General features: G+C 36.3%; 1 protein-coding gene across 2 annotated transcripts; it reads right to left on the bottom strand.

The window, feature by feature from the left end:
- Positions 1–5,040: 5,040 nt before the first annotated feature.
- Positions 5,041–16,882, bottom strand: LOC116550898 (keratin-associated protein 21-1-like). 2 transcript variants are annotated; one of them, XM_032277055.1, is made up of 3 exons: positions 15,459–15,475; positions 15,090–15,335; positions 5,041–5,622 (listed from the first exon to the last, which is right to left on the bottom strand). In XM_032277055.1, the coding sequence occupies exons 1-3, from the start codon at positions 15,473–15,475 to the stop codon at positions 5,547–5,549; spliced, it is 339 nt and encodes a 112-aa protein (XP_032132946.1). In that variant the 3' UTR covers positions 5,041–5,546. The 2 variants fall into 2 exon arrangements, with proteins under 2 accessions (XP_032132946.1, XP_032132947.1); XM_032277056.1 differs by having other exon boundaries at positions 5,041–5,608; positions 15,262–16,882.
- Positions 16,883–17,370: the final 488 nt, after the last annotated feature.

Raw genomic sequence — 17,370 nt, 5'->3', positions numbered from 1 at the left:
GAGACCAACATCATCCTGATACCAAAACCTGGCAGAGACTCAACAAGAAAAGAAAACTTCAGGCCAATATCCATGATGAACATAGATGCAAAAATCTTCAATAAAATACTGACAAGCCGATTGCAACAGCACATCAAAAAGCTTATCCACCATGATCAAGTAGGCTTCATCCCAGGGATGCAAGCCTGGTTCAACATACAAAAGTCTATAAACGTAATTCACCACATAAACAGAACCAAAGACAAAAACCACATGATTATCTCAATCGATGCAGAGAAGGCCTTTGACAGAATTCAACCGCCCTTTATGCTAAAAACACTCAATGAGCTAGGTATTGATGGAATGTATCTCAAAATAATAAAAGCTATTTATGACAAAACAACAGCCAATAACATCCTGAATGGGCAAAAGCTGGAAGCACTCCACTTGAAATCTGGCACTAGACACGGATGCCCTCTCTCACCACTCCTACTCAATATAGTACTGGAAGTTCTAGCCAGAGCAATCAGGCAAGAAAAAGAAATAAAGGGCATTCAAATAGGAAAGGAGGAAGTCAAATTGTCTCTATTTGCAGATGACATGATTGTGTATCTAGAAGACCCCATCGTCTCAGCTCCAAATCTCCTGAGACTGATAAGCAACTTCAGCAAAGTCTCAGGATACAAAATCAATGTGCAAAAATCACATGCATTCCTATACACCAATAACAGACTTAAAGAGAGCCAAATCAAGAACAAACTTCCATTCACAATTGCCACAAAGAGAATAAAATACCTAGGAATACAACTAACAAGGAATGTAAAGGACCTCTTCCAGGAGAACTACAAGCCACTGCTCAATGAAATAAGAGAGGACACAAACAGGTGTAGAAGCATTCCATGTTCATGGTTAGGAAGAATCAATATCGTGAAAACGGCCATACTGCCCAAAGTAATTTACAGATTCAATGCTATCCCCATCAAGCTACCAACGACCTTCTTCACAGAACTGGAAAAAAACACCTTAAACTTCATATGGAGCCAAAAGAGAGCCCGCATAGCCAAGTCAATTCTAAGCAAAAAGAACAAAGCGGGAGGCATCACACTACCAGACTTCAAACTATACTACAAGGCTACAGTAAACAAAAGAGCATGGTACTGGTACCAAAACAGAGATATAGACCAATGGATATAGAACAGAGGTCTCGGAGGCAACACAACATATCTACAACCATCTGATCTTTGACAAACCAGACAAAAATAAGCCATGGGGAAAGGATTCCTTGTTTAATAAATGGTGTTGGGAAAACTGGCGAGCCATGTGCAGAAAGCAGAAACTGGACCCCTTCCTGACACCTTCCACTAAAATTAACTCCAGATGGATTAAAGACTTAAACATAAGACCTAACACCATAAAAACCCTAGAAGAAAATCTAGGCAAAACCATTCAGGACGTAGGCGTAGGCAAGGACTTCATGACCAAAACACCAAAAGCATTGGCAACAAAAGCCAAAATAGACAAATGGGACCTAATCAAACTCCACAGCTTCTGCACAGCAAAAGAAACAGTCATTAGAGTGAATCGGCAACCAACAGAATGGGAAAAAAATTTTGCTGTTTACCCATCTGACAAAGGGCTGATATCCAGAATTTACAAAGAACTAAAAGAGATTTTCAAGAAAAAAACGAACATGCCCATTCAAAAGTGGGCAAAGGATATGAACAGATACTTTACAAAAGAAGACATACATGAGGCCAACAAACATATGAAAAAATACTCATCATCACTGGTCATCAGAGAAATGCAAATCAAAACTACATTGAGATACCATCTCACGCCAGTTAGAATGGCAATCATTAAAAAATCTGGAGACAACAGATGCTGGAGAGGATGTGGAGAAATAGGAACACTTTTACACTGTTGGTGGGAGTGTAAATTAGTTCAACCATTGTGGAAGACAGTGTGGCAATTCCTCAAGGACCTAGAAATAGAACTTCCATTTGACCCAGCAATCCCATTACTGGGTATATATCCAAAGGATTATAAATCGTTCTACTATAAGGACACGTGCACACGAATGTTCATTGCAGCACTGTTTACAATAGCAAAGACCTGGAACCAACCCAAATGTCCATCGATGATAGACTGGACAGGGAAAATGTGGCACATATACACCATGGAATATTATGCAGCCATCAAAAACGATGAGTTTGTGTCCTTTGTAGGGACATGAATGAACCTGGAAACCATCATTCTCAGCAAATTGACAGAAGAGCAGAAGATCAAACACCGCATGTTCTCACTCACAGGCGGGTGTTGAACAATGAGAACACATGGACACAGGGAGGGGAGCACTACACACTGGGGTCAGTTAGGGGGAAATAGGGGAGGGACGGTGGGGGGTGGGGAACTGGGGAGAGATAGCAAGGGGAGAGATGCCAGAGGTAGGTGATGGGGAGGAAGGCAGCAAATCACACTGCCACGTGTGTACCTATGCAACAATCTTGCATGTTCTTCACATGTACCCCAAAACCTAAAATGCAATTAAATAAATAAATGGGGGAAAAAAAAGAAAAAAAAAAAGAATTGTAGCACCTGTATTTGTCAGGAATACTGGCCTGTAATTCTCTTTATTATAGTATTCTTCTCTGGATTTACTATCAGGGCAATGCTGGCCTCACAAAATAAATACAAATGTATCCTCATCTTCAGCTTTTTGGAGGAGTTTGGAAAGATGGTATTAGTTCTTAAAATGTTTGGTAGAATTCAATATTGAAGTCATTAATTCTTGGGCATTCCTATGATGGCCATTTAATTGCTTATTCAATCTCCTTACTTGTAATTGGCATGTTCATGTTTTTTACATCTTCAACCACATTGTCTTTTTACTGAGGAATTTATTTTCTTTCAAAACAATCCCTGATAGCTAAAGAATTACTATCAGAATTTTCTTATTTTCTGGATGTTTTAATGGATCATTTTATTCCTTTCCTCCTCTCTTGCTGTCCTTCATTGTAATTAGATAATTCTTTCTAGTGGTATATCAATTTCACAGTGAGTAGTCCCTGATATCTTTTCAATAGCTGAACTAGATCCTGCACATTATTGCAGTAATATCTGACCACTCTAATAAGTTTCTCTGCATAGACATTACAAATCTGGTGTCTTTCTTTCTCTTGCTCTGGAAATCATTGTTCCCAGAAATCCATTAATACTGGCACTAACAGCAGATTGGATACCTCAAAGCTTGCTTGAAACCTGACATTCTTTATTCCAACTCTGTAATAAAATGATCATTATTCTTTCACTTTAAAGGCCATATTGTTATTATCCAGGTTACCTACAGCTAACCTTCAATTGTTCTTCACATGTAGAGTCACAGTATTTCAAAGTAGAAGCGAATGATATGGATCAATTAATTAAGTCTATGTTCTGAATGCAGATTTACTTGGAATTTTCTCGTATGTGGAGATCCAAATTTTTCAATACCTTCATGACAAGGATGCCAACAAGACAGTTTATTCCATCTTCATACTGCTTTAGCCATTAGAAAAATGTCTTATATTGTAAAATTTTAAAGTCTGGCTATCAGATCTAGTTGTCATCAGTGTGAAAACAAAGCAGAATAAACCTATTTCTCTGTCACACATAACCCCACACACAAAACCTTTGAAAAATGCTAAGAAATATAAATGTAAAATAAGGATGGTACAAACTTCAGAGTTGAACTCATGTATACTTCATAACAACATAGACTAAAGATAGCCACACTAATCAGTGACAGTGGGCTGTTTAGTAGGTGGTACTGGAGAACCTAGCTCAACATAGTGTAAAATGAAACCGGACCAACATATATAAAGGTGGACTCCAGGTGGGTTAATAATCTAAAAGCAAAATGTGAAACTTTAAAATTATGTGAAAATGTAGAGTATTTTTGACAGAAAACTACAAAATCAGAAATGACAGTTAATAATTTTTGTGCGATTGTGTGCACTATTAGCAAAAATAAACAAACAACAGTTTACAAGATTTTTCCAGTGCCTAAAAATGACATGGGAATTTATCAAGAATATGTAATAAATTCCTACAAATCACTCAAAAAAAGGCAAAAAAAATCCATTTTTAAAATGGAGAAAGGGATATAAAAAAGAAACCATGAAGATTAATATATATTGGAAGAAATAAAATTGTTCAAATGCTTGAGTAATCAAAGACGTATAAATTACAACAGCAAGATAATATTTTTACTGTGCAAACAAGCAATATTAGAAAATTAGATAAAACAAGTATTGAAACATATGTAAGAACAGAGAAGTGAAATTTGAGAGTTTAGGCTGGTGCAGACGTTCTGGAGACTAACGGGAAAACTTAGAAAAATTAAAGATAAACACGCAACTTGTACCAACTATTCAGATTCCGGGATTGACTCTTACAGAAACCCATAGGGGAAGTGTGTTCATTACAGCAATGTTGTGCTGAAGCAGTGCTGGGTGTGGTTGTGTATGTATCACTGAGATAGTAAAGAGGCAAAATCTTGTATATGAGCTACGTGAAGTACCATAGAGTAATAAGAAGTAGTCATTTAAATGCACATATAGTATCAGAAATCAATGTTTTAATGCAATCGTGCTGAGGGAAAAAGGTTTTAAAAAGATATACTAAAAAATGTATTTAGATTTAAAATATATCATAGAATGGCCAACTTTCTTCGGACACTGACAAAATGAAATCGGTTAGTAGATTCCCTGTCTCTTTCTTCATTCTATTCTAATCTTTTTTTTTTTAATTATTGTACTTTAGGTTCTGGGGTACATGTGCAAATCATGCAGGATTGTTGCATAGGTACATACATGGTAAGGTGGTTTGCTGCCTTCATGCTTTCATCACCTTTATCTGGTATTTCTCCCCTCATTATCCCTCCACACCCTCCCCACCCCCACTGTCCTTCCCCAGCCCCCTACTACTGACTGCAGTGTGTGATGCTCCCCTCCCTGTGTCCACACGTTCTAATTCTAATCTTTTTTATTTATTATTTGAAATTTTGAGTGTGATATTTGTGTTTATATTTAAATACAAATTTAAATAATTAACACACAAGGAATTAAGAAATATGGTAAACATCAGTATTTGGATTCAACTAATAAGATAACATTGTCGCCAGCTTTTGAGGAAGCCACAAACCCTCCAATTAATGCTGATTCTAACATTAAGGAGGCGAGATTTCTTAGTGAAAAAGGCCTTTTATTAAGAAAATTCTATTTTTGTTTCATTTTAGTACATTCCAATTATACAGTCCTCTTGTGCTTCTGCAAATAGTCATGGCAGAAAGATGGAAAAAAGATGTCTGAATTTACATTTGAAAATTAATCAGAATAGATCTCCTCTCTTCAGTGATGTGATATAACTACTCAGTCTCCATCCGCTGCAGCTTCTCTTCTATGCATTCAGATGGTCAATGGACCACAGTCAATCTTTACTTATATGTCAAGATAGTGGATAGGGAAAATTTAAATTGAACTTGCTCTTGGAATGGTCACTGCAAAGGTAAGGATGATCTGTAATGATGATTAGCAGCAAGTGGAATAGCATCTTCTGTAGCAAAATGGTCGGTAGCCACAGCAGCCAGAGCTGTATCCACAGCCATAGTGAGAGTTTAATCCATATCCAGAGCCGTATCCACAGTCATATCCACAGCCAGAGCTGTATCCACAGCCATAGCCACAGCCTGTTCCATATCCAGAGCCATATCCACAGCCATAGCCACAGCCAGAGCCATATCCACAGCCATAGCCACAGCCAGAGCCATACCCACAGCCATAGCCAGAGCCACAACCATATCCACAGCCAGAACCCCAGCCAGAGCTGTATCCACAGCCCCCATAGGAGTTTCTGTAGTAGTTGCAACACATGGTGTCAGGAGGTGAGCTTTCAGTGGAGCCGCAGGAGGATATTTCTGAAGTGTGAGTGTCTTCCACTCTTCCAAGATCTTTATATACATCCAGAAATGCATGGGTCATCCTCACATGGGTCTATTTGCTCATTTTACAATCATTTGCCTAAAATGAGCTCCTTCTGTGTACATCTACTTTCTTAGGAATTTATAATTTGCTTATAGCTTCCCTAGGAATATTTTCATCCCCAAAAAGAAACAAACATACAAGTTCCAAACATGCAAGTTTATACAACTATAATTTTATTTGCCATAATTTCACTCATGGTTATGACATAACACGTCACCAGTTTGACCTATAAATGCATGTTTACCATTCTGCTCTTGTAAGACCTTGGGAGTCATCTATTAAATCAGAAGTTCTATTCACTGCTCTTGATATCATTATCATTTATTCTTATCCTTTCCTAACACTTTGGGTTTTTAATCACGAACACTTCAAATTCTTTTCAGGGATTTTGGACAGGCAATTGGGTATATCCACGTGCTACCTCCACTCTCTGAAATCCTCTACTTATCTCTGGAAAAAAAAAAAAGGTTTTCCATCCCCTTCTTCATGCAGGTTATGATCTTCTCTACCTTCTTTGAAGGAAAAAATGTTTTTAAACTTGTGACAGATCAGTTATGTAAGAAGATGTATCATTTATTATTTTAAAAACAAACTTTCCAAAAATGTTAATTTAGAACGAGAGTAAATCCTTGGTTCACAGCTTCTCTGTTGTTGAAGTCCAACTGTAGGGTCCAATTCTTAAACATACGTCATTTTTGAACTTACTCAGAGTACCCTCATGTTTGTTCTGTATACCAGTGCTTCTCACTAAAATGTAATCAATCAATAATTTATAACTCCATCTAGTGGAGCAGATGGGGAACGGGGAAATGTTGCTCAAAGGGTACAAAATTTTAGTTAGTAGAAATCGGATTTAGTAATCTCTGGCACAGATTGCTGACTATAATAATTAATAATGCATCATATATTTTTAAATTACTGAAAGAGTATATTTTAAATGTTTCACCACAAAAAATATGTATAAATATGTGAGATACTGGACTTAATTGGCTTGTTTTAATCATTCCACAGTATTATCTTGATTTTAGTCACATTTCTATTCTTCAAAACAAAATTTTAATAATGATTTTTATGTGTAAGAAATTCTTTGGTATTTTACATTATGACCTTAATAAGTGTTGACCTTTCTATAAATTTCTTGTTAATTCTTTTTTTAACTTTATCTTCTCCCATTGTTTCTATGATAAATGAATTCATAATTCATGAGTTCTCTTCATTGAGAATGCTCTTTTTCCTAAATTCTGGGGTTCTTGTGATTACTTCACCCTCCATCTCTGCTTCTCACTTTACACGCTAGTAAATCTTCAAATCTTCTCTGCTACCCCTGATTCCAATATCATGTATATACAAATAATTCCTAAAATTAAAATTGTCTCCATCAGCCTGGGCCCAATCAGGAGACAGAAATACACAGCTAGTTTAATAGGAAAAGTTTTATATAAAAATTATAAACTATAATAACAGAGCATTTTTAAGATATGAAGAATCTATATGCTACTCCAAGGCTGCAGGAGACTACTGAAGGAAAAACACACTTAGAAAAGGTACTCTACCCTCTGGATGAATGTATTGAAAAGTTGTTGTGCTATAGTTAACTATACCATATTACATACTTTGAAAAACTTATTAAGAGAGTAGATATCCTCTTAAGTATTCTTACCGAAGAGAGCATAGGAGGTATCTTTTGTAGATGATGAATATTTCTATTACCTTTACTGTTGAGATGGTTTCATGGGCATATGCACATGTCCAGATTCGTGAAATTATGTACATTAAAAATGTATACTTTTATATCAATTATATCTCAATAAAATGAATGACTGAATAATCAAACTTGTTCTGCAGTCACCAGGCAGACAGGAGGCGATCCTCTGGAGCAGAGTTGGTGAACAAGCAATGCCCATCTAGAGATGTAGGCATGTAAAAGACTGGGAAGCCATGGGCTTCAGGCAGACTCTCGAGGGTGGGTAGGGACATCCTGTAGAGGGAATCTGGGTGTCTGTTTGTGTAGGAGCCCTACAAGAGCAGGGGACTCATGAGTGAACAATCTCTAAGGTGCTAGTTTTTAAATAGACAGGACCAAGTAAAGGTTCTTGCCGGGTTAAAGCTCAACGCCCCTCAGGATCCAGGATATTCCTCACCCAAGGCTGAGGTGGAGCTTTGCTAGATGTCCTCACACCCACACTGCCAATAGTCGCCAATCCCCTCCTGTACTGCACCCAAGAATTCAGGAGCCCTGCTTCCTCCTGCATGTCCCTGTTACATCCTCTACTGAGAAAGCTTGAAGCTATGCTCGCAGTGAAGGAGAAATACTTAAGGGAACCCCATCTATCCACACAGAGCATCTACTGAAGGATGAATTGGATGCTAAGGGGCCATAAACTGCTAACCAGCACAGTCTCTCCTCCATGTTCCAGAGGCTCTGTAGTAGAAATAGCTTTCCCTGGAAAACAGATAGATTAATTTCCTGACTGAATGGTTTCCTAATTATATGACCATGGAAAATGTCCTCAACTTAGATGAACCTCAGTTTCTGCAACTGCCAAATGGGAATAAAAATAACTACATTTATTTAAAATTTTATCAAGAGGCCTACAGAAAATATATAGGAAATATAAAGAGAGTAGCAATAATCCTGATACATAGTGGAGGCAACATATTTTCTTTCTTTTCCCCTTTTCTTTTACCCAAATAAAACATTCCTAAATAGTAACAGCTTTTCAAATTTCTGTATATACTTGTATCGATCTGTTTGTTATACTAAAATTTTGAGATTTGAATTTTAATTTTGCTAGTTTTAAAATCTGTGATATACATGTGTATAAATATACATATGTCAATTAATGTTTTTATAATAAACTTTCAAAAGTGACTAGATGCTCACAGAAAATGAACTTCCATGTAATTGACCTAAGTTTACCTTGTCTGAAGTATTTTATACAATAATGTTCTGTAAAAATATAACATCAAGCAACATATCACAGGGCTTTGCTTCATCGCATATTTTAAATCTCATAACCATGAAAATTTATTGAATTGACCAACACCTAACTTGGGAACGTGCCTGTGTATTAAATAGGGAGAAAGTAAGTTTCCGCATTCCCAGATAGTCATAGGATTGCTATGTAAAAGTGAAGTCAGTCTCTGTTTGGAAGTGTGACCATAATGCAGATGAAGGTTTTGGAAGAGATGAGTAATGTGTCATTATGAAAGAGCCCTCCTGATTCATAAGGTCAACTCGAAAAGTTCTGTGAGCATCACATGATAGCAAATATACATTTCCCCTCTTTACCCTCTTTTCCCTTCAATGTCAATTTAATCTGAATCAAAATGTGATTTTATCCAATTCCACACACAACAAGATGGTTTTCTCCACCTGTGAATGCTTTTTCTGTGGAAAATATTTCCTTCTCAGATATCTCTATTCGAGACTTAACATCATCCTGTGAAACCACCAAGCTAAGAATGATGAACATCGTTTTAACAGAGGAGGAGACAGGCACAGAAGGGTAGAGTCCAAATAAAAATCACATTTTCCAAGCTTTCCTGATCCAACATGCAACCTATAATTTTCGCCAGTGATAAATTAGTAACCTCTCTTGAGGTTGTAGGAGCTCTTGGCTTCCTGTCTTTAACAATCTCATTTTATTACACTAATTTCCTTTTGTTAGTAGTTTCTGTACAATCTAAAGCTCTCACCACCTTGGAAGGGGAGATTCTATGTAACTTTAGACCCTTGTATGCATATTTGTTTCTCTGATTCCTCCTTAGTATATCCACAATAAAGTCTCTAATGCAGCTTTTGGAAAACATGAAATATTTTATCTCCTGACATGATTGTATATCTAGAAGACCCCATTGTATCTCCTGTATCCTCTTTAGGTTTAAACCTTTGCAGATACTTCACAAAATCTAAAACACCTGCCTTACTTTGCTAATATGGTTATTACCTCACCTCAGCCATCATATTCAAAATACGCTCATCATCTCTGGTCAACGTCCAAACCTATAAAAAGTTCTTTCTCTCACCCCTTTCCAGTTGCTTTTAAGAACATTACCACTTTTTTCAGTGACTTTGACTCTACACTTTATAGTCACTATTTAAATTACAGAAGTATTAAGGTTCTGTTAGGTTTATTCAGTTCCTGTATGTCTTAGTTATCTCATAAAAACCAGAATAAATAGTAAGTTATCCCACACTCAAACGCACACAGAACTGAATAACTACTTCTAGCAACAAATCTCATTGTTTGGCTCTTACATTTAGAAAACTGTCACATATTATATAACAAGTCTGCCTTTTTGTAATTCAAACATGTTCATCTAATTCTGGCTCCTGGAACCAAGAGACTAATTTTAATCTATCTTCTATATAAAAATCATTAAATACATGGAGAAAATTAGTATATTTTCTTGTCTTCAGCACAAAGTGCTATGAGGTACACCCTTCTTCTAAGCATTCTCATAGCTTCATCTTTTTTTTTTTTTTTTTTTTTTTGAGATGGAGTCTTGCTCTGTCACCCAGGCTGGAGTACAGTGGTGCAATCTTGGCTTAGTGCAATCTCTGCTTCTCAGGTTCAAGCGATTCCCCTGCCTCAGCCCCCTGAGCAGCTGGTACTACGGCCTGCACCACCAATCCTGGTTAATTTTTTTAATTTTTTTTTTTAATTTTTAGTAGAGACGGGGTTTCGCTGTGTTAGCCAGGATAGTCTCGATCTCCTGAACTTGTGATCTGCCCACCTTGGCCTCCCAAAGTGCTGGTGAGCCACTGCACCCGGCCCCAAACTTTATCATTTATTTACAGTTACCACATTCAAAATATTTCTACCTATCTTGAAATATACAATACATTGTCATTTGCTATAGTCACTCTACTGTGTAACAGAACACCAAAATTTATTCTGAAATACATGAATACAGAGATATATCAATACCATATTTACGGATTGGACTCAATATTGTTAAGACGTTCATTCTCCCAGAAATGATCTATGAATTTGACTCTATCCCTATCGAAATCTAAGCAGGATATATTTATGGCTATTGACAAGCTGACTTGAATATTTAGATGCAAAGGCAAAATAACTAGAACAGACAACATATTTTATTTAATTTGTAATTGACACATAATTATACATATTTATTATGTAAAATGTGATGTTTCAATGCATATATACATAGTACAATGATCAGGTCAGGATAATTACCATATCCATCATTTTAAACTTTATCATTTCTTTCTAGTGAAAACATTCAAAATCTTTCTACCTATCTTGAAATATACAATACATTGTTTTTTGCTATAGTCACTCTTTTGGGTAATGGAACACCAAAATTTGTTCTGTCTAACTGTAATTTTGTACTCACCGTCAAAATAATTTTGAAAAGAAATCAAAGTTGAAAGCCTCACACTACCTAATATCAAGTTACTACAATACTACAAAAACAAAACTATGTGATATTGATGAAAGAATTAGCAATAAATGAGTAATTGTTGAAGGAATAAGTAAATCTAAGTCTCCACTAATACACTGCTTTCCTGAAATTTCAGGGAAGAACAAACACTAAAGTAGTGATGAGTGTAGCACAGAAAAACCCACAAATTTTTACAAAAATAGGTTAAATTTGGTTATGAAAAAGTATAATTTTCTCCAACTATGAAGTATTTATGTTTATGGAACATGCAAAACCAAAAAATAGAAGAACCAATAATTTACATTTTGGATATAATTAGAATAAAATCTTCTGTCTCCAGGTAACATAATGGGATCATTCGTATCTTCTCAATAACAAATAGATTTGTTGAAGTAAACACAGATAATATCCAATCCTTAAATGAATGTAGAGAGATGATAAAATGGGATATCCTCTGGGAAGAAGTATTAATCTTAAAATATCATTTCAAACATAGGCTCTAGGATGATGTTCTAGTAGTAAGAGGAGTAGCATCTTCTGTAGCAAAACGGTTAGTAGATACAGCAGCTACAGTAGAACCAGACCCATGTCCATATCTGGAATCATATCCACAGTCTCCATAGGCATTCCCATAGTAGTTGAAATTCATGGTGCCAAAAGGTGAGATTTCGGTGGAGGTACAGAAGGATTTTTCTGAAGTTTGAATGTAACATAAAACCCTAGAGCCTTTACATCCTAACAGAAAGAGCCAGGACATACCATCAATTTCATTATTCATGTAAAAAATGTTTAATACCTAGTATGTGCAAATCAGCCCACTCAGTTAATACTGAGAGGGCCTGGTGTTTTCATAGCACAGTGTGTGCTTTAAATAAACACATTATTATAGATTTTCCAGTTTTATTGAGGATCCATTTTTTTGTTATCCAGACATTGTCTTGAGCCAATTACAAACCTCTAAGAACCATTTCTATCCATTAGCCAGTCATCTGAACACATGATTCCAAAGATATATTTCATATATGAAGGCTCTGTGGAGGATTGGGCAGTTGATGTTTAAAAATGCAATCATTAAAACAAGTTTGACCAATTATTTTGACTAGCTTGCTAATTACTAATTACTTTGTAGGTGATGTCATTGGAACCCAATGCTGCCGTATATGGAAACTCCTCAATATTTCATGTTACAGAGTTCCTGTGAATTCAAATAGCCATAAATATAATATTCTGATAACATATATTCACTCCTGGAGAAATTCTTTAACAAATATTTATCAACTCTAGATGTTTATTTAGTTCAAACTAGAACAACAACAAATGAATATCCTTTATGATAACAGCTGTTGAATGTTTTATAAATTTTAAATTACTTTGAATACTTTTATTTTAGTTGAAATCAAAACATGAAAGAAGTAGGTATCATAGAGACACTGAGGTACAAAAAGTAGTTATAGGAAACTTACTAAAGGCACATATGAAGCACAAGTATGTATTCTTCTGTGCTATGCTACATAAAATCTCGCTTCCTGATCATCGAATGCTTAAATACTTATTGTAACAGGGATCTCAATATTTTGTGTGGTTATCTACTCCACTGTATAATTACTCTGTTGTAAAATACCCCATATACTTTAAGGTCTCTTATTTTTCTCAGTGTCACTTGAGATCAAAGATAAAATTTATTTAAATATTTTGTGCCCAGGGCAGTCCCACCAAATATGGCTGATAGTGCCTCTCACCTTTTCATTTTCACTTGAAAACAATCTGTCCTTGAAGTTCATTGGAATGGCTGGCTTCCTAATCTCTGCTGTTGTGCAGATATGTTATCCTGGTTGTCAAAGACAACCACACATCTTACAAGGTAATATAGAGAACAGAAGAAGAAGTTTGTGGTAATATGTTTCTATTACTGCATAACAAATCATCACCAAAATAGCAGCTTAAAACAATATCCATTATTATCTCAGTTTTCATAGATGAGAAGTCTAAGCACAACCTAGCTGGGATCTTGCCTCAAGGTCTCACATTATCGTAATTAATGTGTCAGCCAGGACATCTGCAAAATTTCTTTGACACGTAGCTTGAGTTGCCAGATTCTATAAATATGCCCCAGATATTGCATGAAACACACTTATACTAAAAAAGATGTATATTTTAATATGAAATTCACATTGGTTAATTTTGTGTTTTATCTGCAAAACCTAAACATAATGTAATCACAGAAGGGAGAGCCCACCATCTTCACTAAGATTAGAAACAAGTTACCAGCCCTTCCCACATTCAAGGAGAGTAAATCACACAAAGGTACAGGTTACTGGGGGCCATCTGAGAATAGCGATTTTTCACACCTGTGATTTTTTTCTTTTTGGCTCAACTGTGATTACATTTCTTCCAAGAGAGATGATGGCTATAGCAATAACATTCCAATATATGACCTTTTTTCATTTGCATAAGCTTAAAGGGTACAAGTGCAATTTTGTTACATAGATATACCGTGTGGTTGTAAAGTCTAGGTTTTTATTGTATTTATCACTCAAATATGTACATTTTAACCATTAAATATTTATTTTTTCTTCCCTGCCTAGAAGGATCTTTCTCCTAATCTAATTAGTTTCTCAACAAAGACATAGGGCACATCTGCAAAACTAGTATTACTAATTTTGCAACACCAGTCTTGAAGATATGTAACTATACATACCACTCCAAATTCCCCACAATTCTAAGTGCTAAGGAGAAATATAGACTTTTTATATATTTGCCATCCCTAGATGTGTCTCCATTCTCTTTCCCTATTGAAGTCTAAGATCTTACAGGTTCTGCCTTCACCAAGTCTCTGATGCTCGTCTCTTCTTTTTCATTACCTACACTGAAATGCAAACCACTTTAACTAGTTTCCTAATCATTATTACACTTACCTTTTGAGCCATCTGTCTCTTCCATTCCAACCCATTTTTGTGTTATTAGCATTTTCCTGAAGCAGGTTTTCTGTGGCATTCAGTGTGTGTATATGTGTATAGTGCATTATTGCTGATTAACATGCAAAAAAATAGATAGATCCAGAGTCATGAAACACAAATGCTTAAGAACAAAGTTTTAATTAAAATGAATTAAGAACACAAGACTCGGCCAATAAGAAGTCATTTATTCAGGGATGATATTTAAAATATGTGACATCTAGTATGTTGCAGGCACTGACCAAGCAGAATGGAAAGCAGAATTAGAATGAGCAGCTTAGAATTAGCCCACCCAGTCTCTGAAGAAGTCATAGAAATACAAGACAAAAATATAAGTCAATAGCATGTCTGAAACAAGAAAAAAATAGAAAAACTTGTTAGGACCAATGAAACTTGTTTATTTGGAAATAGTCACAATATGGAAACATAAAATAAGAAGGTAGTAGGTTTATATTTGGACCATGGCCAGAGTTAGGTCTTCTGTCTTCCAGAAACATCATGGAGCACCACAGGCCCTCACAATAGCAAGCAGGATTTCAAAAGACAATCTGTTTTCTTCGGGTTCTGACTACTCTCTATTCAGTGGAATTTGATGGAATTGTAGGATATTGAAACATAAATGGCCTTAAAATGGTCATTTTAGAAGACAAGATGCATGGCAGTTATTTTCTAGCAGCAAGAATAACATCTATAGCAAAATGGCTGGTAGCCATAGCAGCTAGAGCCATAGCCAGAGCCATATCCACAGCCATAACCACAGCCACTGCCATAGCCAGAGCCGTATCCGCAGCCATAGCCAGAGCCGTATCCACAGCTGTAGCCAGAGCCGTATCCGCAGCCATAGCCAGAGCCGTATCCACAGCCGTAGCCAGAGCCATATCTGCAGCCATAGCCAGAGCCGTATCCGCAGCCGTAGCCAGAGCCGTATCCACAGCCGTAGCCAGAGCCACAGCCACAGCTGTAGCCAGAGCCATATCCACAGCCATATCCAGAGCCATAGCCACGGCCACAGCCATAGCCAGAGCCATATCCACATCCAGAGCCACAGCCATAGCCACAGCCATAGCCATAGCTACCACATGAGTTTCTGTAGTAGTTGCAACACATGGTGCCTAGAGATGGGTGTTTAGTAGTTCCGTAGAGAAACAGGGATGTGATTCTGAAGTCTGAATGTCATCGTCTGCCCTGAGACCTTTATATACCACCAGAAATGGGTGGAGCACACAACATAGACACTGTGGCCTCATTACAACAATTTTCATTTTTGAAAAGCTCATTATTCTAAGGACAATGAGTGTTTCAGGTAATTATGTCCAGGATTTGCCCCCAGCCAGTCATGAGAATTGTAAGAATACAGCTGTAACCCACATGTGGAACAAACATGCCTTGTGGAATGTAATCAAACCTAATTTAGATTTTTTTACTCCAGAGGCCATTATCTCTCCTGTATTTCCAGGTACACACATACTTGGGCACTGGGAGATGTCCTAGCATTTTCTATCTCAATAATGAACAAGAAATCCCCAGACCAGAGTGGGGGAAGCAAACAGCAAAGGCACAAAACGAGGCATTCTTAGGTAACACTTGCAAGAAAGTAGATGGAGCCCATGCAGGATGGCCACTGCAGTGGTGGCTAGAGCAAGAGACAGTTGAGGCAAAGATCTGAAGTGATGTAAAACAGAGGTCAGATACAATATAGTAAAATAAAAGCAACAGGATTTTTTCCAATGCACCATAGTCCACCGTAAAATTTCTTGGAACTTTTCAATGTGTTACTTTCTTTGAAACATCTTGCCCACTTCATCAAATTTTTTTTAACTTTTATTTTAGGTTAGGGGTAAATGTGCAGGTTTGTTATATAGGTAAACTCATGTCTCAGGAGTTTGTTGTACAGATAATTTCATCACACAGGTACTAAGCCTGGTACCCAACAGTTATTTTTTCTGATTCTCTCCCTCCTCCCACCCTCCCCCTTCAAGTAGACCCCTGCATGTGTTGATCCCCTCTTTGCGTCCATGCGTTCTCATCATTTAGCTCCCACTTCTAAGTGAGAACTTCCAGTATTTGGTTTTCTGTTCCTGCATTAATTTACTGCTAAGGATGATAGCTTCAGCTCCAACCATGTTTCTACAAGGGACATAATCTTGTTCTTGTTTATGGCTACATAATATTCCATGTTTCATATGTATCATGTTTTCTTTGTCCAGTCTACCACTGATGCACAATTTAAGTCGATTTCATGTCTTTGCTACTGACTTCCAATTTTTACCTGCCAAAATCCTACTGATCCTTCAAAGCACAGCTTAGGCTATATCTCCCATAAAAGCTTCCTGAACATTCACAATATGCATTAAGCATCACTCCAACATTCTTCTAGGGATCCATTTGCCCAGTTCTATTAAGGTTCTCAATATGTTATACTGGCATACTCTCATTTTGTTTATCTGGCTCCCTCAGAAAATTCTCAGTTATTTAAGGTCAATAACTTTGTCTTTATTTTCTGTGAATCTAACAAACTAGGGGCACTCACTAACTTAAATTGAAAGTCTATGAGCTTTCTTCAAGCTGTAAATTTTTTAATTTTAATTTAAAGGATGTTACATGAGAAAAAAATAATAATTAATATTTAAATTTCCCTTTATAATTTTCATCTCCTCACCAACATCTGTTATTTTTTGTCATTTCAATAATAGCCATTTTGAGTGATATAAGATTATACCTCATTGTCATTTTAATTTGCATTTCTGTGATGGTTAGCAATGTTGAGTATTCTATTTGCTGATAATATGATCTTATAAAAAGAAAAACCTAAAAACTTTACCAAAAAATTTTACCAAATTCATTTATCAAAACTTATTGTAGATACTATATTATATAGATAGTATTTTATATGTATACACACACACACAAGAATATAGTAACCAAAACAGTATAGTAGTGGTATAAATGTAGAAACATAGATCAATGGAACAGAAGAGAGAACCTGTTAATAAAGCCATATA

This window comes from Sapajus apella, unplaced genomic scaffold (assembly GCF_009761245.1).
Source record: "Sapajus apella isolate SASKATOON/1434 unplaced genomic scaffold, GSC_monkey_1.0 scaffold8, whole genome shotgun sequence".
NCBI lineage: Eukaryota > Metazoa > Chordata > Mammalia > Primates > Cebidae > Sapajus > Sapajus apella.
The sequence above is the reverse complement of the archived record's forward strand: the minus strand, read 5'-3'. Positions and strand labels throughout refer to the sequence as shown.